Here is a 19211-nt window from a genome sequence, read left to right as displayed (position 1 = left end):
GTGAGTGAAAGAGATTGAAAGGATTAGCAGGTCAGAATGCTTTTGTGTTGAACCAAGCCCTGGCTAATCATTCTAGGTTGCTTGTCTGCACTTCCCTTGGTCAGAGAGGTCAGGCTTTGCCGTCTGTCCACCCTCATCTAACCCATGGATGCCAGTAGTCCAAATCTTCTCTTGGACTCGGCGTAAAGCTTGATCAGGATTTTTTGAAAAACATGGCAGAGCTTCCATGCTCCTAGTGACACCATTTAACTGAAACTCTTTAGCATTTTTGTCACTGGAAAATTAAATCTGTCCTTACACTCCCTCACAATTCACTGAATGCAGGTCCTCTATGATCATCAATTTAATGCCAATAAGGTCTTGTTGTATTGCTGATGCTCATCTTTCATGATCAACTCCAGTACAGCCATTCAAATTTGACCTTTCATGGCATGTGTTAGCATGCGAGTCTGGACCCTAACTCTACCATTTGTGCGTCAGCAACAGGTAAATAAAACACACCACCTGGTGTAGTGTCTGTGACACTCTCAGAGTGTCATTTACATTGCATGCCATCATGTTCAGCCTCTCACTTAGTACAGCAATACAGTGATCACAAATAAAATGGGGCCATGTTACTCAACTGGGCAACTCGACCCTTGTGGGGCTTGCATACCAGAGCTCCTATAGGTCTGTACACAGTGGTACTGGGGTTGTCCTGTAGAGTTCTTAGAACCGAGGAGGTCGCCATGAGGAGGGAGGGCTTGTTTGGCTCAGAGCCAGTGTTCCATGGAGACAACAACATATATCACCACAGGGAGGCAAAGAGGGAGATAGGGGATTGAGACAGAAGTAGAGACAGAGAGAGAGAGAAAGCTTGAAAGCATGTGGCTGTGAAAGAAGAGAGGAGCGCTCACAGAGGTGCTCAGAAGGCTGCTGGGTTGGCAGAGGGCAGTGAGCCAAGCTGAGGGGTTGGCTGTTAGAAGGGAGCTGTGCTTGGCCGGATGACAGCAAGTGGATAGACAGAAGGAGTTTAACCCACACTAGAGTTTTGGTGCCACACCTACTGATACAACTCAGAGTGAAGTGTAGACGACACCCCTTATGAGCACTGTACATCTGGATGCACAGTGGGAGCAACACACTGAAACAGATATGCAAGCTTGCTGGTGTGAGAAATGCAGGCCAACTGTGTTTGTATGTAGCTTCAACGTCAGCTACTCTCTATTTTCCTGCCCTTGTCTATTTTCTCCTCTCCCTCTCTTTTCTTTTCCGTGCCAGCCTCAGTGAATATTGATTCAGCTTGGGGCAGACTGGACTGTAAGTGCTGGGGGCCTGTGGGAGCAGCTCCAAAGATAAGCACTTTTACTGGAGAAAGATCGATGGCCTCAGCCTCAGCAACTGCTTTGTTTCTGGCCACAGTAGACCACGGACCTGCTATCACTGCACGAACTGCAATGGATGCTCAGCAGAAAGTGGCACTTGACCAAGCCCTGGGAGTCGCAGGCAACCCACCTCTAAAGGACTGTCCAGCTGCCAGGGGGGAGGGTATCAAGGGTCAGGTCTAAGAATACAGACTATAACTTTCATGAAAGGCCATCTACTAGGATGTGGAAACATTGGCTGAACACACACGTGCACTAGCATGTGCTAAACATGACTTGTAATTTTCTCATGTAGGGCCACTATCTGCACAAGTTGCCCTTTAGATTTCCTTGTCTTGCTCCTGGCTGACTTTGCTACACACTAAGCCTTTGGTTCGGGGGGCTCATGTAGACAGCAAACATTTAGCTCCTTTATGCTGAAGTAGGGGCTGAACAGTAAGGCCAAGGAATGTAATGATATATCTAGTGTTTAAATGCTTCACCAGCAAAGTATGTCCTGCTGCTGTGGATTTATTATTTCCACCATGGTAACCGGTAAACTGACCTGTACCTGCTTCCAATTTTGTTTCACTTCATTTATTCAGCATTAAATTATTTAAATATTAGCCCATCATCTCTTTATCCAATGGTGTCAAGTCGACATGGTTTTCAGTCAACACAGATGCTACCATGTTGTTTGCTTGGAGTGTTTTTCACGGTGTTAAAAACTTAAAATACGTCCACCTTACCCACACTTGCTGCCCTTATTCTACTGCTGTATTTCAGGATTGTTGCACTGCAGCTATAGCTAGGAAAGAATATAGGCTAATGTTCAGATTCTTAATCCTGCCTTGACTCTACAAAGCTCCAGTTTGATGACTGCTTCTCAAGCTGGTGAGAAACCACCAATGGGCACAAAACTAGACCTGGATAACAACAAATTAAATATGTGCTTTAGAGGTGTGGAACCAAGCTAGAAACTCTACACACTCTTAAGATGAAATGAATTTCCAACTTATACTAATGGTTTTATGCTGGTATTGCTTAAGTAGTAACATTATTACCATAACTAGTGATGTGTAATGCATCATACATTATAGTGAGATATGAGGTCTCTATTGTTAAAGCTTCAGTGTGTAAGATTTAGGGGAAAGGGTTCTATTGGCAGAAATTGAATATAAAATAATCCTAGTGGTGTTTTCACTAGTGTGTAATTGCCTAAACTGTACAAATTGTAGTTTTCTTTACCCTAGAATGGGCCTTTATATTTAAATACTTTATATTTATATCCGGAGTGGGTCCTCTCTACGGAGGCCGCTATGTTTTTTACAGTAGTCGAAACAGGACAAACTAAAAACCTTTTGAGTTTTTATGACAACTGAAGGTTGTCACCACTAGATGTCACTAAATCTTACACACTGAACCTTTAAGTAAAGTTGGAAGAGGGGAACCAAAAGGGAAAGGGGAGAATAAATGGCAAAGGAGGACGGTCATAAATCATTTCAGCATGAAGACCCACTGACCTTGTTCTTGTCAAAGGAGAGCCAACGTGATACATACTGTAGTCTGCAAGGTCTGTAGAGACAGACTCTCTGTTCCATCATATAGGTCTGGTTACACCACTGAATCAATATGAAAGAACAAGGTCACACAAACCCAGAGACATTCTTCTCCCAACTAAGGATTCATTTTGTAGATGTATGTATAACAGTGTGTTTCTGTGAATCAGATATGTTCCATGTCAATATTGTAGTGTACTGACTGTTGATTGTGATATTACATGTCATTGTTGCAGCACTGGACAGTGTTTACGGAGGTGTCGGAGGTGTTCATCCTGGTACCAGCGCTGCTGGGGCTCAAAGGCAACCTAGAGATGACGTTGGCCTCCAGACTTTCCACAGCGGTAAGAAATGTTACAGTGTGTGAGTGTGTGTGTATGTTTGTGGTTTAATAGTCACTCTAAGTTGCATTGTCCCTTTGTGAGCTTGACCCACAGACTGTTTATAAAAATGTCTTACCGATTGCGCAATGAACATCTTACTTGCTAAATAGCAAAAGAAGACTTTGAATTAAATTAACATTAGCATAACATTAAATATGTATTAGCAACCTAGCTTGCATGTTCAACATTTATTCAATCTGGCAAATGAAGTTACATTGTTAGTATGTCACAGATAGTTAAATATGATTTTACATAATAATCGTTATGTTTATTATTGCATCCAATGAGCTGAGCAGATCAATCCTGGCTGAAGAAAGTGTGTGAAAAGTGCATTCTGCACAGTCTGCAATACTGATATTGATCTGAGTAATCAAGCATCAGTAGGTAATAACTTAACATCGCACGATATGAATTTTCAGAGCAAGTTTTATCCTAAATATTGGCGTTCCTCAAGATTAGGTCTTTTAGTATGTCCTATACCAGAAAGGCCATAGTTTTGTATTGTATTCCATCTATTGGAAAAATGTCTACACAGTATTTATGTCTCTTTAATTATTTGATTTATTTCCTCTGTATAATACCACAAAAGTCCTTGTGTAATTATAACTTGGAGGATTGTTTCAGTTGTTCCCTCCAGAGTTACCCAATCTGTCTCATCTCTAACCTCTAAGATCCATCAAAGCTGATTGTTCCTGGGGTCAGAGGTCATATTGCCAAACGTGACCTGAGTTTATCACAAACTGATAGCAACATTCCTGTCCTCCTCTTTGTGTTTCTAATAGTATTACTGACCCTGCCCAACTGTTTCACCTGAAGCTGTACTAAAAGCAGGTGTCTGTTGTGTTTCAGCTCTCAAACCTCTGTCTGAATATGTTAATTATCTCAGACTGAGTAGCAAGAAATGATGTCAACAAAAATGTATTTGCATTCTGTGGAAATAGCAACTAAAATTGACAGACAACATTTAACAGTATTTAAAGTTGAGAATAGCATTATGCTAAATGGGATGCTGTGTATAGTGCTTTTTAAAGGTACTCAAAGGCCCTTAACATGGTAAAAACAGTGACAGTACAAACAATAACATCAAGGTTTAGCAATTAAAAGACAGTTATTTTACATTAAAAAAAGCGATGAAGAAGCCCAGGTTCGGTGCTTGGACAGGGTAAGAGGGGTTAGGAGGTTGGTGTTGGTGGATCTGAGGTTGCGGGTGGGTTTTGTATGTGATGAGGAGAATTTTAAACTGTATAATTTGTTGAATGGGGAGCCAGTGAAGGTTTTTAAGGACGGGGGTGATGTGGTCTCTGGTGTGGGAGTGGGTGAGCAGACGGGCAGCTGAGTTTTGGACGTATTGTAATTTGTTGATGATTTTGGTGGATGTGCCGTCAAGGATGCTATTGCAATAGTCGAGTCGTGAGGTGATGGAGGCGTGGATGAGTGTTTCAGCGGCTGGAGAGGGAGGGGCATATTGGGGAAATGTTTTTTAGGTGTAAAAAGTCTGTTTTTGTAATGTGGTTGACGTGGTGTTCAAAGGAGAGGGTTGGGTCAAAGATGACAACGAGGTTACATATGTGTGTGGATGCAGGAACAGTGGAGCCATCGATGGAGAGGGAGAAATTGTGGCAGGAGTTGGTGATTGATTTGGGGCCGATGATGAGGATTTTATATTTGTCGCTGTTGAGTTTGAGAAGTTATTTTGCATCCAGGTCTTTATATCTGTGAGGCAGTTTGTGAGGGTGGAGTGAGTGGCGGGAGTGATGGATTTGGTGGAGATGTAGAGTTGGGTGTCGTCAGCATAGCAGTGGAAATGGAGGCCATGGTGGCGTATGATGTTACCGATGGGGGAGCATGTAGAGAATGAAGAGGAGGGGACCAAGCACCGAACCTTGGGGGACACCTTGGGAGACTTGGGCCGTGTTGGAGTTGGATTTATTGATGCTGATGAACTGGTGGCGGTGTGATTTGAACCAGGGCAGTGCCAGTGATGTGGAGGGAGGACTCAAGGTGGGTGAGGAGGATGGAGTGGTTGATGGTGTCAAAGGCAGCACTGAGGTCGAGGAGGATAAGGATGTTGAGGGAGTGATCATCCAAGGAGAGGAGGAGTTTGTGACTTTGTATAGTTGATTGGAGTCCAGGTGGGTTTTGAGTTGGGAGGCGACAGTACGTTCCTGTGAGAGGCTAACTCTGCTGTGTTGGTAGAGTTACAGGTTTTCCACAAGTAGAACCTGATGCTACATTACACATTATGTAGGAAACAGGTTACGGGGCTGATTAGCATTGCAGGCAGCAGCCTACCCAGCAACGACAGCTCAACTTATTCACACCATAAAAATATCTGTAACATTAATGTAACAAGACATTGAGAATTCGACAGTTGACAAAAGTGAGTGACACGCATGTTCCCAATGCTGTCTTTCCAAATTCTTATTGTATCAACTGAATGTATTAGCACTAATTATGACTTTCATTATATTATTTAGTCAAAGTCTTACAATTGCATAATTATTAATCAGCAAGTTGATTTAAATACATTTACACTTCAAAAAGGGATCCAACGATGTGATTGGTTATGAGCCAATATGAGGTATTGATAGTGATGAGGCCGATTAATGCAGTTGCTCTATTCAGTTAAATTCTATGTTATTCTAAATTTACATCTACTCTTACATACTATGTCGTGCATCAGTACCTGGACACTTTGATAGAAGGAGAGCTAATGGAGGGAGCTACAAACAAAGGGTCAGATGTTTGGAGGCATTTCACACTTTAAATGTAATTGTTCATTTTGAAGATTTTCTTCCAGGTTGCTGGTGCTGTGTGATAAAATATAAGACAAGATAGACTTCATTGTCCTTGTGGGAAATTGGCCTTGGACATCACAGTGTCTGCAGTATGAAAACACAATGAAAAACAACACATAGATTCATTCTTCACACATTTATCTACATGGATAAAAAATTCACATAGTCACTGTTATTTTGATAATAAATTACAAGTCCGATGTTTCCTTAGATGGAAAAGAATGATCCCAGTCTGTATTAGATTGATGGGCCAATACACAAGGCCCAGGTACTATTATCGGTATTAGGACTGAAAAAATCAGATCAGTGCATCCCTATTCAAAACTGATACAATAATATCCATCACCTGTTACAGCAAAATTCAAACATTTATTTAAGAAATGACTCAATGTAGCCATGCTACAATGTGGTCTGTCAGTATTATTGAGTGTTATTATAATTAGTATTAGTATTTATTTTTTAAAGCTGTTTTTAGTTAGTGTTTTGTTTGGATAAAAGCGTCAGCTAAATGATATGTATTGTAATGTTTGAGTTATGTTTCAATATTAATTCAGCGAGCAGAGGTTAAGTTGAATCAGTGTAAGATTTCGAAGTTGCTTCAACAATGTTTCACCAACACTTCAAAACTGACTTTGTGGCTGCTTTATGTTTGGAATCACAGCTCTGTTCAAAGTAATGACAATAACTGAAAATGTCTTGAAATACATCACTGTAACATAGAAACCATAAAATGTAGAAACCATGATACAAGCTGATTTCATATGGACAGCAACATTTTTCAGTTCAACATAAAAGTGTTCTCACTTCCAGCATCACAAAGCAGGCCAGAGTCTGGTGTTTGTCCTGAGACATTACTGTTGGCTCTCTGCTGGCTGGCCCCAGCGGGACCACGATTCTTTCCACGCTGCCACTAATAATGAGCAGATTAAGACCACTGTAAATTTCCTAATGCGCTTATTACTGAAAAAAATCATGTAATCCCTCATACTGGCTGGCTGTAGGAGTTTTCATTTCACATGACTGTGTTTCCTTTTTCCTTTTTTTCCCTTTTTGTCTTTTTAACCTCTTTGTCTTTGACTGTTTTACTGAAATGAGGCTTGTCCCTTGTTTTCATTATCATTGGTCTGACAAAAAAACTATTTGTGGCTGTTTTGTCAGTTTTCTCTCATTCCCTCTTGTGTTATTGAGCATAATTGATTGTAAGGACATGGAAAAGGATATTTTGTGAATTATTGAAACTTGGCAGCACCTGTAAGTTGCAATGCAGGTGCAACAGCATGCGTTACACGATAATCAGAGATTACAACCACTACAAAATCCTACTTTATCCTCATTTTGTGTGTATTAAATGTGTCGACAAACACTCATTTCATGTTTGTTTGGATTCCAACCTTGTAAACAACAGATGTTCCAGTGGAAAATAAATGGTATTATAATTCAACTGAAGCTTTCAAATCTCAGGGTATTTCAGCCTCTCATGCGCCTTATGTCATCCATCATAATTCATTTTCACAACCATTCCTCTGATGATCCAAACACTAATCCAGCCGACCACACACACACACACACACACACACACACACACACACACACACACACACACACACACACACACACACACACACACACACACACCAAAAGCAAAGGACTTGGCATCATAATCAGACACATCATCACATAACACCAGGCGATGCTAGCGTGAGCTTCATCTATGTGCTGCATTGCTTGTTTTAAAGCAAATTTTTAATAGCTAAAGTTGCAAAAGCTTTTGTTGTATGTAATAATGGCTCATTCAATAAGATCCTGAGGAGGTTTAGAGATTAAAATTTCTGTCTGAAAGCAGCTACATGAGACTCTTGCCGTGTAGGTTAATTGATTGTGTGGTGCTCCCAGTGCTGTGCGCTGATGTTTAGTTTTCTCTTATCTGGCCGCCTTAAACCCACTTATCAGTGTTTGTGGAATACCCTGTGAGCGAAGGCGTGACTGTTATTGCAGGAGATGTCCATGTGCACATTAGCATGCGGCTGATGTACGAGGTGTGATGTTGGCGTGGTTGTATTTATAATGACGAACAATCCTAAACACGCGATCGTCACGTCAATCAAGCTGGTGAGTTTACCCTGTCAAGCTGCCAGACATACTCAGCAGGGATGGTGCTATACACACACACACTCACTCACACGTCACACCCAAGAAGTAATATTAACTAAGGGAAGGCAAGGAACATTTATTTGTATTGTACACAGAGGTCATTCTGTGTGCTTGACAAAAATAAAACAGTAATAATTATACAGGTAAAATGGTAAAAGAACGATTAAAAAATCACCATAGAAACTGTATAAAAGCTCAAATTATAAAACAGGTTAGAGTTGGGGCGGATTTGATATCTACTGGGAGCTGGCTCCAGCAGTTGGCCGCATAGTGGCTAAATGCCATTTCACCCTGTTTAGTTTGAACTCTCTGCACCACTGCAGCTGACTAGCCCCTGCAGATCTGAGAGACCTGTTATATACATCAAATATGTCAGAAATATAGTTAGTTTAGTGTCTTGAAGAATGAATAAGTCTCTGACATCAATCAATCCTGTAACTGGAAGCCAGGGTAAAAACCTGAGAATTGAGAATTCAGTTCTAATATCGAGACGATCGCACTATTAGTATTCAGTCCTGAAGATACTCCTGCAGTCTAATCTTTTATTTGACAGTTTGGGAAAATTCCTTAAACTAAAGCTGGATTACTCATAAAAAGCAGTAAATGGATAACTTGTTGGCAAACAGTTGCCTGCAGACACATTACGGCAGAACAACATTTACATTTGCAGTCATGTTTCAGGCCACCGGTTGATTTTCAAGTCAAATATTTACTCAAGTTTGTTGAGTTATTTTTCAGCCAAATTGATCGAATTTTTAGCTGCTAGATGTTTGATATTTAAACCAGCTAATCGCTAAGTTGTTGCTAAGCAGCTAGTTGCTGTGGAGCTCAGCAGGTAGTGAACAGTTGGTTAAATGCTGCTCGCAGGAAATGACAGTAAGCAGGGTTGATAGGATCTGAATAAAAAGCTATAGTTATATTAAGCTATAGCTTTAGAGGGTATTGAGTTGTCATTTTGGGTGATAATTCTTGGTCCAACACTACGCAACACTGTAGCAAGTCATTACATTCACTCTTTCATCCACAATAGCAATGCTGGTTTGGTGACTTAGGATAATGTCTTACCCCAATGAGTTCTCGTCTATATTTGTTTGTTTGACAACCAAAAAACTGCTCTACCAAGTTCCATGAAATTTAGTAGAGGGGTGGGGAGTGACCTCAGAAATAACCCATTTTATTTCTGTGTGGATCCAATGGAAATGGATTTAAAAATCAGACATATTGAAGGGACTGATATTTATGAATGCATTTAATTTGATCCAAATAAAAATCCAGATGTAGTGAATTTAAGTGTGGTTTCAGAAGGGGGGGCCTTGGTGGAGGTGTGTGCTCTACTAGGTCCAGTTTATTACAACTGGGGTATCATGTTGTTTAGCCATCACTCATATTAGTAATGATAGGATAATTTACCAATGTAAACCGATGAGGTCTGAAAACATTTCATCATTGCTAAAAAGTGACACCAGTGTGACAGGTTTAACAGTGAAGTTATTCAGAAGAGAAAACAAAGGGAAATGATGAAACTATAAGTAACAGTATTCATTTCACTGGGACACCTGGTGGCCTCTGGTTTAAGGCCCTGCAATGTTCTAAGTTTGTGTTTGGCCAGGGACATTTATCGCATGGTCTCCCCCAGGATTAATTTCTTGTCACGTCTCTACCTGGCTACTAGGGTAAGGAACAAAATTAACATCCAGCTTGTACTGATTCAGCTTTAACGTTGCTGTACTCAATGTAGTTGTGTACACACTGTTTGGGACATTTAGGGCATGTTCTCTTTGGTTTTGCCTCCAAATACGGTGGATTAGATCCTCTGGATCTGAACTGCTGGCCTGTTTACAACCTGTGTAATCGGCTGACTGCTCATGATTTATGTCACCGTGTTCCCAGCTCTCAGCAACAGCATCAAGAAAATATGATGTGATGGTCAAAACTATCAACATTTTTTCATAAACCTGAATTTCCACGTCCTTGAATTCAAATTTTAAATCCTTATTCAGATCACATTTCTCCCTCTGGGTTTACGAAACCCAGACTTGTATGGCTTGTCATGTGTCCAGATGTTTCTCTTCCCTCTGCATATGTAAATGCTAGTGGACAGAAAGGAAGAGGAGATCCTCTGTTTGTGTCCTCTCACTGTGGATGAGCATTAGGATCATTGCTCTGGACACACAGTAGCCCACTGTCGCTACAGATACTTGATGCTTGAGACCACTGGTGTGTATGTGTACGTGTGTGAGCACTTGTGTGTGTGTGTGTGAGAGAGAGGAGATGAGATAAGTGGAGTCGGCCGCAGGGTGGGGGATCGGATCAGAGTGTCTTTGTCCAGAGAACTGACATTTTATTGTTCTGGTGGGACCAAGAGGCAACAGCATGTACACGCGCTGTGCACCCACACACACACAGATGATAATGTGTTGACCTTGTGTGTTCTTCTGTCTCTTTCAGGCTAATATTGGTCAGATGGACACAACCAAGGACATGTGGAAGATGATCATTGGGAACTTGGCCCTCATTCAGGTAAACGACACAGAACACCCAACTCCAGTGTCACGGAGCATCTCTGAGCAGGCGAACAGGCACTCAACAGACACCGCTACCGGGAGAAATCTGGTTATGGCAAGAAATCAGATCATGAGTTATATATCACATATATTTCAGTTGGATGGTCGTATTGCTCTAAAGCTCAGTTTACATGCAGTTAGTGGATAATCCAATATCTCGAGTTCGATTTTGCTTTCACATTATATTGGATGTGAAGATGCAGAGTGATGATGTTTCCTGTCATTTAGCTGCATTTGGTCACAGGAACATGGTCTGTGTCCAGGATCTTTATCTTATTCATGCACAAAAAAGCTGAACACAATTTGACATGATTAAATTGTCACATTTTTTCATCATAGCTAAACAAAGTTCTCTAAACTAAAATAAGAGAAAACTAGAAAAGGGAAACCCTGGTTCTCATCTACACAGTTTTTCAGGGATCAAGTTACGGCCAAACCAGGGAACATGGTGGTTACATAAGTCAATAGTGTTTGCAGTAAACTCAAGGATGATCATGATGGGGCACATACAACATTAATGACATGTTCTCAACACATGTTCTGGTCAGAACCAGTAAGCCAATCACACTCAACTCCCCTTATTATCTGATCTGTTATTTACCCACATGCGCAGCCATCAGGAGCAGTTAAGTTTAGGTAGCTTATCGATCATGTGACATGTGGATCGGAGAAGCCGGGGATTGAACCACCATCATTCCAATTAGTGGACGACCTACTCCATCTCCTAAGCCACAGCCGTCCCTGTAAGTTGTTCAACCCAAACAGGTTTTTAAAAACTGGACTGTGGACTGGGAACTGTTGGCACTAGGATGGCTAACAAGCTTTTATCAGCATTTCTACAAAGATGATTAGATCCAGCTCTTGATACCGACTATAATTTCTTGAAAATGGAAACAACAACTGCAAGTTATATTCTTAAAAAACCTACAAACCCACTATTCAACAAAACATGATTGGCTATGGGACACACCCCTTCCTCAGTTAAGGGTGTAACTTCCTATGACCCTGGGGTCCACTACTGATACGGTCCTACATTTTAGAGAAAGATAAACTTAAAGCCAGGAAGGCAAATCTCTTGTCTAGGAAAATTTAAAGAGCTACAAAAAGTAAAATACACTTTGAATATGGAAATGTACCAACTAAGCCAGGTTTAAAACCAAATGAATGTGTTTAGAAAGCTACATAACTCTGTCAGGTACACAACTGATGATATGTCCCTAAATTTCTGCTTCTGGTCGCTAACATCTGCTGGTGATCCTTGACTTCTGCTGCTGGTTGGTGAATTATTGTCAATCTAGTTTGGAGGACCTTCAAACGTTCAAGTGATATTCACCGTCTTTTCCTATTTTGTAGTATACAACTTTTTAATCAAATACTTCCTTGTAATGACTGACTATCTTTGCTCACACTGCGGCCTCTTCTTCTCTGCTGTTTGTTTTACTTCACTGTGCAGATACTGTACAAAATATGTGACTAGAAACAGTTATTAACAAACTTTCCATATTTCCAGAACGAGAATTCAAACCCTCTGTTAAAGCAGCTGGACATAATATTTCACATGTTTAATGTCAGTCTGATTTCACTCAAACGTAAAACAAACAGAAGAGGTTGCTTGTTATCAGCGAGGAGTAAAATCGGATGAGCCCACAGTTTGGTGATGTAACATAATTCTGTGACTGATGAAACCAGCCTCAACATGAGCAGAGGTAGATCAGCAGGAATAGCTGAAAATACCTATATCCTTCTGCTGCATACATGTGTATGTTTTGAATATTTGAACACTATTCAATCAGTATTTCAATCACCAAAATGAACTCTTCATTTAGTCTTAGTGAGTCAGTCACCTCTCCTGTGGGGCTGTCTTCTGAAGTGAGCTTGTTATGTAATATCTGCAGAATCCTCACAGGGGCTCACACCAGTGCTCATGATGTCAGTTGTAACAAAGTTACCAAATTTGTACATCTGTTTATTATTTTGTGTTTAGAGATGACGTTCTCTTAGAATAAAAGCTTAACTGGATGGACGTCTTCTCTTTGGTTTATGGTGTTAAATAAGTGAATATGTCACATTTTATTCATGAAGGCAAAGCTTCAACAGTGAGTAGTAACTGATGCTCAGATGTAACAGCACAGTCTCGCATACAGAACATCTGGACTTTACATGTTGACTTCATTCAATGGCTACATGAACCACTGTGATGTGTGTGTGTGTTCAGGTCCAGGCCACAGTGGTGGGGTTCCTGGCCTCCATAGCTGCTGTGATCTTCGGCTGGATCCCAGAGGGACACTTCCGGCTCGGCCACGCCGTGCTGCTGTGTGCATCCAGCGTGGCCACTGCATTCATAGCCTCTCTGCTGCTGGGTACGATTTCATTTCACTTTATCGTCTCGTTGTTTCCCAAGAAGGGGGAACACTGCTCCAAAAAAACATGATTTAAACAAAATGCTACAAATATAAGTAGCAGCAGTGAAAGTCTACACAGGCACAAAGACGCCAACAACACAAAGTCTGGTTTAATTGGTCACTAAACAGGATGTGAGGGATATTCACAGTGTAAACATCTCATCAGGCCTGTCAGTGATTCATTTAACTCTCTGCTTAAGTTAGCCAGTCAGAGATAACTTGACCATGCTAATATGATCCAGGGATAATGCCTAATAGATGTTTGGCAGGAATAATGTTTATGATATGATGTTCACCGTCACGTTAAGCATGCTAGCATGCTAATAATGGAAAATTTGGTGTTTGGTCGTTAAGTTTTATTTGACCAGTTGAAGGACCAAGAAAAAAACTTATTTTCAGAAGTAACAGATGAGCATGTGTAGCAAATGTCATAGAAATCCATCCAGCAGTTCTGGAGCTATTTCATTCAAAACCATAAATGACAACCTCATGATGCCATTAAATGAAAAGTCAGATATTCACCAAACTGTTCAAAGTGTCTCTTCTCTGAACCATCATGCATTTCTCTAACCATGCTACCAAGGTTTAAATTAGGTTTTGCAAAATGTCAGGCCGACATTGGATTATTAAAGAAAAAACTATTTGAAGTGCAATTTGAAATGATTGTAGAAAGTATGATTAGAAATTGCTTTGATTAATTCATTAGCATTCTTCATTTTCTATTAGTATTGACTGTATTCTAAACTTTAAAGCCTTGATAAGACCCTGTAATGTTCTGCACTGTGTTTTGCTCTTCACCCTGGTTTGAAGTCATATGTCATAAAACACCAAAACGCAGATGATACATGGTGACACTGCAGAACACAGTTTATCACACAGATTATCACACATCAACATGTGCAGCTGCGTGTGATCGTGCCCTCTGGTGACTTAATGTTGTGACATCCTGAAATCCCACAGGGCTCATCATGATTGGTGTGATCATAGCATCCAGGAAGGTTGGCATCAACCCTGACAATGTGGCCACACCAATAGCTGCAAGCCTGGGAGACCTGATCACCCTGTCCCTGCTGGCAGGCATCTCAACAGGACTGTACAAGGAACTAGGTAATACAGTCAACACCCAGTTCACATTGAATTCAATAGGACACATTCAGAGGCTCATGTAATGTTCATCAAGGGGTGCATTGTGCTCAGTTTTTCAAGAGAGGACAGTTGTGTTGTTTGACAGTGCAGTGTTCAGCTGTAAAGAGGTGGGCAAGGAGTTCATGAGGAGATGGGGTGTGAAATAAATTTGTATTCATTTAAATCAAATTAGATGGTAAAATATTACTCATACAGATAAATGTAATAAAGATGGATTGTCTTTTGTATGACACAGTGTTAGGGCCATCTTGAAGAAAAAGATCATCTGAGACTTCAAGAATATTGTCGTAAAATTACAAGTTGCAATTGAGAAGAAACTCGTAATATTACGAGAATAAAGTCCTAACATTTACAGTCGATCACTGCCAACATTTCCTTCTCCACCAGAGAGGAAACTAAGTGTGGTTCTGCAGAATAGAGAGTTTCTTACACAATCATTAAAAAGTCCTGATACTTATGATATTGTGGGGCTGATGTGACAAAATAGTATTACCTTATTTGTGCAACTTGTACTAAAGTGTAACTTATTAAGATGCTTCATATTCCAAATTTGAACACAGATCGATCTTCAGATAATCAAACAGTAAAATGACACATAGCTTTATATTGTGACTTTATCCTAGACTTAATTCTCACAATATTATGACTTTATTCTCCAATTCTCAAAAAAAACAATTCTGCAACATGGCAAGTGAAAAAAAAAATAGATGTGACCTACATACACAAGTCTGTCAAGCCTCTAATTAGTAGCAAGATTCTTAAAAGCCCACCAACAAGAAAGAATCATTAATACAGAAGCAATAGTTCAGAGAAAGCTTCATCATAGTGGCTACATTATTGATGCTACTTCAAAAGCCTCTATGAAGATGTTATCGTACCAGGAGAGTACAGTGAGTGAAATGTGACTCTGTGTCCAGCTGTGCACAGTAAATAAGGATGAAAGCTGCCCACACCGGACCTCGCTGTGTTTTATGGCGAGAAACTCCACAGCTGTATTGTTCGCTCCATGATAGTTTCCTCACCAGCGACACACCCGGCTCAACCAAACAACCCACAGTTCCTTGGGTTCCACGCCACAGACAAACAAACCCTGGCGCACACAGGACTGATGAAACCGTCCCGAGTGTGGAGTCATTTCATAACTCTTACATCAGTCTGTGTCCACAAACACGACACTCTTACTCACTCTAAATGCCACAGTCTGCTGCTATATTAAGCTTATTTGGGTTATTTTGTCTCATACGCACAAAAACACAGCTGGTGTTTGGGTCTTGTGGACATACTATGTTTTTTAAAGTAGTGTTTGTGGTGGTTCGGAGTCTCCTGTGGTGTTAATGTAGTTGTAACACTGCCTCCTAGAGACAAGACAAGGTACTTACTGTCAGTCCAATCACAATCCTGGTGAGTCCTCACAAGCACAAGTCACTTATATTCCATTTAGAAAAATATGAAATTCTATAATGCTAAGTTTTAGTTTTTATTAAAGTCAAGATAAAAAGGTTTTAATTGGTGCACTAATATTTGCATGGAATATTTTTTTTAATTTCTAATTTGCCATTTGAGGCTTCAGCTATTAAGTTCCTCTGTCTTTTATTTGATTTAGGTCACATTTCATTTAGCCTTAGGACTCTTGTATGATAATATTGATAGAGTCCTTCAAACAATATTTGGACGGTTACATGTTTTACACACACTCAAAAATTAAAAAATAAAATAAAATCATGAACACTACATTAATGATCTGCTTCAAATGAACCAAAGCTCTTTTGACACATTTTACCCAAAGTTAATTTCTTCTAAAGTAACTGGAAAGATGAACATAACGAAAATAAGATCATCACACTTCACGCTCCACAGTCCTTAATTATCTTCTTCACCTCACGTCACCTCTTCATGCCTCATATTTACAGAAGTCTCCACCTCTATTGAAAGGGCAACTTTCATGTGTGAGCCATGAGCCATTGAGCCATGTGTGAGCTTTTTAGTACATGAAGTTATGTTGAAATTACAATAAAAATTTAGAAGCCAAATGTCCAGTTGGTTTTGAACCCCTACATTTTGTCCTGCTGTGTTAATCCACCTTTTCTTCTTCTCTTACAGAATTCAATGACTATGCCAACCCGCTGGTGTGTGTGGTGTTTGTGGCCATATGCCCCCTATGGGTGCTGATAGCCAGGAAGATCCCATCAACCAGAGAGGTCCTCTACTCTGGATGGGAGCCGGTTATCATCGCCATGGCGATCAGCAGGTACAGCAAGCAGGCATCATTGTCTTTATTTGATCTAAAAAAAAATCCGTCAAAATAAATGAAAATCACTTTTACTGTACATATACTGTAAACATACTCTCAGGCACTGACATGATATTTAGACTGTTATCACCATTTGTAACTTGCTGCCATTTATGCACATACATTTTCTCCATTTTCCAGAGTAAATATAAAATATGATGTTCTACTAATTAACACACTGTATGTCCCAGATTTTTCTTTGTGTTTTCCTCTGTTATAATCACAGGCCGTGAAGAGAGAGCAATGACTTCAGTTCTTTCCATTTGTCTGTGTTTCAGTGTCGGTGGTCTGATCCTCGACAAGACCGTCACCGACCCAAACTTTGCTGGCATCGCTGTCTTCACCCCGGTCATCAACGGTAAGGAGCCATGAAACCGAAAAAACCAGAAGCCTCCCATTTACATAACACATTAAAGATGCCTTTTGGGACTGTTGGGGAAGTTATAGAAAAAGGTCAAGTGAGTAGTGTATATAACTGCAGACAAATAACTACGTAGCAAATATACAGTACTAGGTTAGAGGTCAATGTGGATGTTTTATTCCTGGAGATAGGGAATAAATATAGAGATGTCTGTTCTTGTGTAATTAAATTTGTTTCCGTCAGCACATCCATCTGTTTTATAAACATACGGATATGTTAGATGGGTGATGTATGCCCGAAGCGAGCATATGTCTTGTTACGTGACTTTTCTTTCAAAGTGACAGATGGAGGTAACAAATTTTATAGTGAAGGAAAAAACGTTGCATTTCCCTATTGCCAAGTTCTTAGGTATTTCATGTGCAAAAAATACCAAAACTGACTCGATGCCAGATGCCAATACTAAGGGTGTTTTGCTCTTTTTCCATATTTTCAACCTGTGTGTTTGTGTGTGTGTGCGTGCATGCGTGTGTGTGTGTCAGGTGTGGGAGGAAACCTGGTGGCGGTTCAGGCCAGTCGTATCTCCACCTATCTTCACATGAACGGTCTACCCATGGGGGATCCCAACCTCGCCCCCAGGAAGTGCCCCACACCCTGCACCTCCTTCTTAGGCTCCAGTAAGTCACGGGGGAGCTGTGGAGTGTTCCACAGTTTCTCTAAAACCGATTTTTTCCATTATGCCTTTTAGTTCCAGCATCTGCCCTCAAAGAGCAAAGCCTAATTTCCTCTGAATTTGATCGTGTCACAGTCCTTTTTAACATTACTCATGTGACTAGTTTAAAAGTGGCTCCTCTCTCTCTCTTCCAGCTGTGAACTCTCGTTCGGCCCGTGTGCTCTTCCTCCTGGTTGCTCCGGGTCACCTCGTCTTCCTTTACACCATCAACTACCTTAGGGGTGGACACACCACCCTGACGCCCATCTTCGTCACCTTCTACATGACTGCTGCACTACTTCAGGTACACACACAGGCACACGTACACAGAGTCTGCCACGAGCAACGACTCCCTGCCCGTTTTCTTTCTCGAGAGAAAGTGCCATTTGTCTGTTTCCTCCTCACTCCCCCTCTCACCTGCGCTCACTTTACACTTTAACAATAAACACCATGACTTATCACAAGTTATTAAGACACTGAAGTTTACTTTGTGTTTGTTTGATTCACTCTCTAGGTTTTATTTACACACATTTAAACCTGCTACACAACACAAGACTTAACGTGACTCGCATAGTCAGGACATCAGGGTTAGACGCAGCGCGGTGTTTTAACTTCATTGTTGCAGAAGAAGCGACGCCCAGTTTGTCCAGGAACATAAATATGAATTCAGCAGGTTTTTGTAGAGATCAGTTCTAAGTTTGATTGTCATCACAGTCATGTCAGACAGGCAGCACCTCCCCGCTCCTGTTCCAGTTGTGGTGGTTTCTCTTCTCTTGTGTGGAGCTGAGTGGTGATAAAACAAACAAAGTTTTCTTTCCATTAGAGTGAAAGATGACATGGAAGCAAAATAGACCAAAATCTCAAAATTGACCAGTACACAGAAAAACAACGTTTTTCCCTGTAGTGTCCTGCCTTAAACTGCATAATCTAATCTAATAACTATTCATTTAACTACTGTTGAGTATTCAACAATTGTGTTAGTGTGAGGGTATTAAGGGTATTATTATAAAACATTTTTTTAAATAAATAATTATGAGAAGTCCCCTTTTTTTCACTTGAGCCCCTGCCACCCAAAATGTCTGTGCACGTCCTGCACAAGTGGCTGACAAAGTAGGTCTAGAGCACATGAGAGCGTTAAGGGCATGTTAAAATACTAGTTTAACGACAAAATAAAGGTTGCTGCACCAGGATCACGGTTGTGTTTTGGTCATTACCTGCAGTAAAACAATTAGAGTGGCATCTCCCATTCCCTTTAAAAGCTGTGTCATTGCTGTTATAAGGGTTGAGTTGCCATTCCTCTGCAGAGGAAACAGAGCTGTAATCTGTTAATGAGTGTATGTGCATTGTGCACCTGCTTATGTAGGCACATTTTACTATCTTGCTAATTTTACCTAACAAACTGTGAAATTCTGCACCACTGACCTTAAGATAAAGTCTCACAAACTATTGTGAGATTAGTTGAATTTGTGCTCATCATTGTAAGATTATGAAAGTGTAAATTTCCC

At 40.6% G+C, this 19211-nt stretch overlaps 1 protein-coding gene across 2 annotated transcripts in view; it reads left to right on the top strand.

Moving 5' to 3' along the window:
• The window catches only part of slc41a1 (solute carrier family 41 member 1), a 29837-nt gene that overhangs the window by 6006 nt on the left and 4620 nt on the right, over positions 1–19211 (top strand). For both annotated transcript variants that reach the window (XM_035149723.2, XM_035149715.2), the window contains 8 exons: positions 3139–3246; positions 10683–10754; positions 13014–13158; positions 14161–14307; positions 16447–16594; positions 16915–16994; positions 17537–17671; positions 17862–18010. In XM_035149723.2, coding sequence (XP_035005614.1) covers positions 3139–3246; positions 10683–10754; positions 13014–13158; positions 14161–14307; positions 16447–16594; positions 16915–16994; positions 17537–17671; positions 17862–18010 — 984 coding nt within the window. The remainder of the gene's footprint in view (positions 1–3138; positions 3247–10682; positions 10755–13013; positions 13159–14160; positions 14308–16446; positions 16595–16914; positions 16995–17536; positions 17672–17861; positions 18011–19211) is intronic.

The sequence above is a fragment of the Hippoglossus stenolepis genome, chromosome 3, assembly GCF_022539355.2.
Source record: "Hippoglossus stenolepis isolate QCI-W04-F060 chromosome 3, HSTE1.2, whole genome shotgun sequence".
NCBI lineage: Eukaryota > Metazoa > Chordata > Actinopteri > Pleuronectiformes > Pleuronectidae > Hippoglossus > Hippoglossus stenolepis.
The sequence above is the reverse complement of the archived record's forward strand: the minus strand, read 5'-3'. Positions and strand labels throughout refer to the sequence as shown.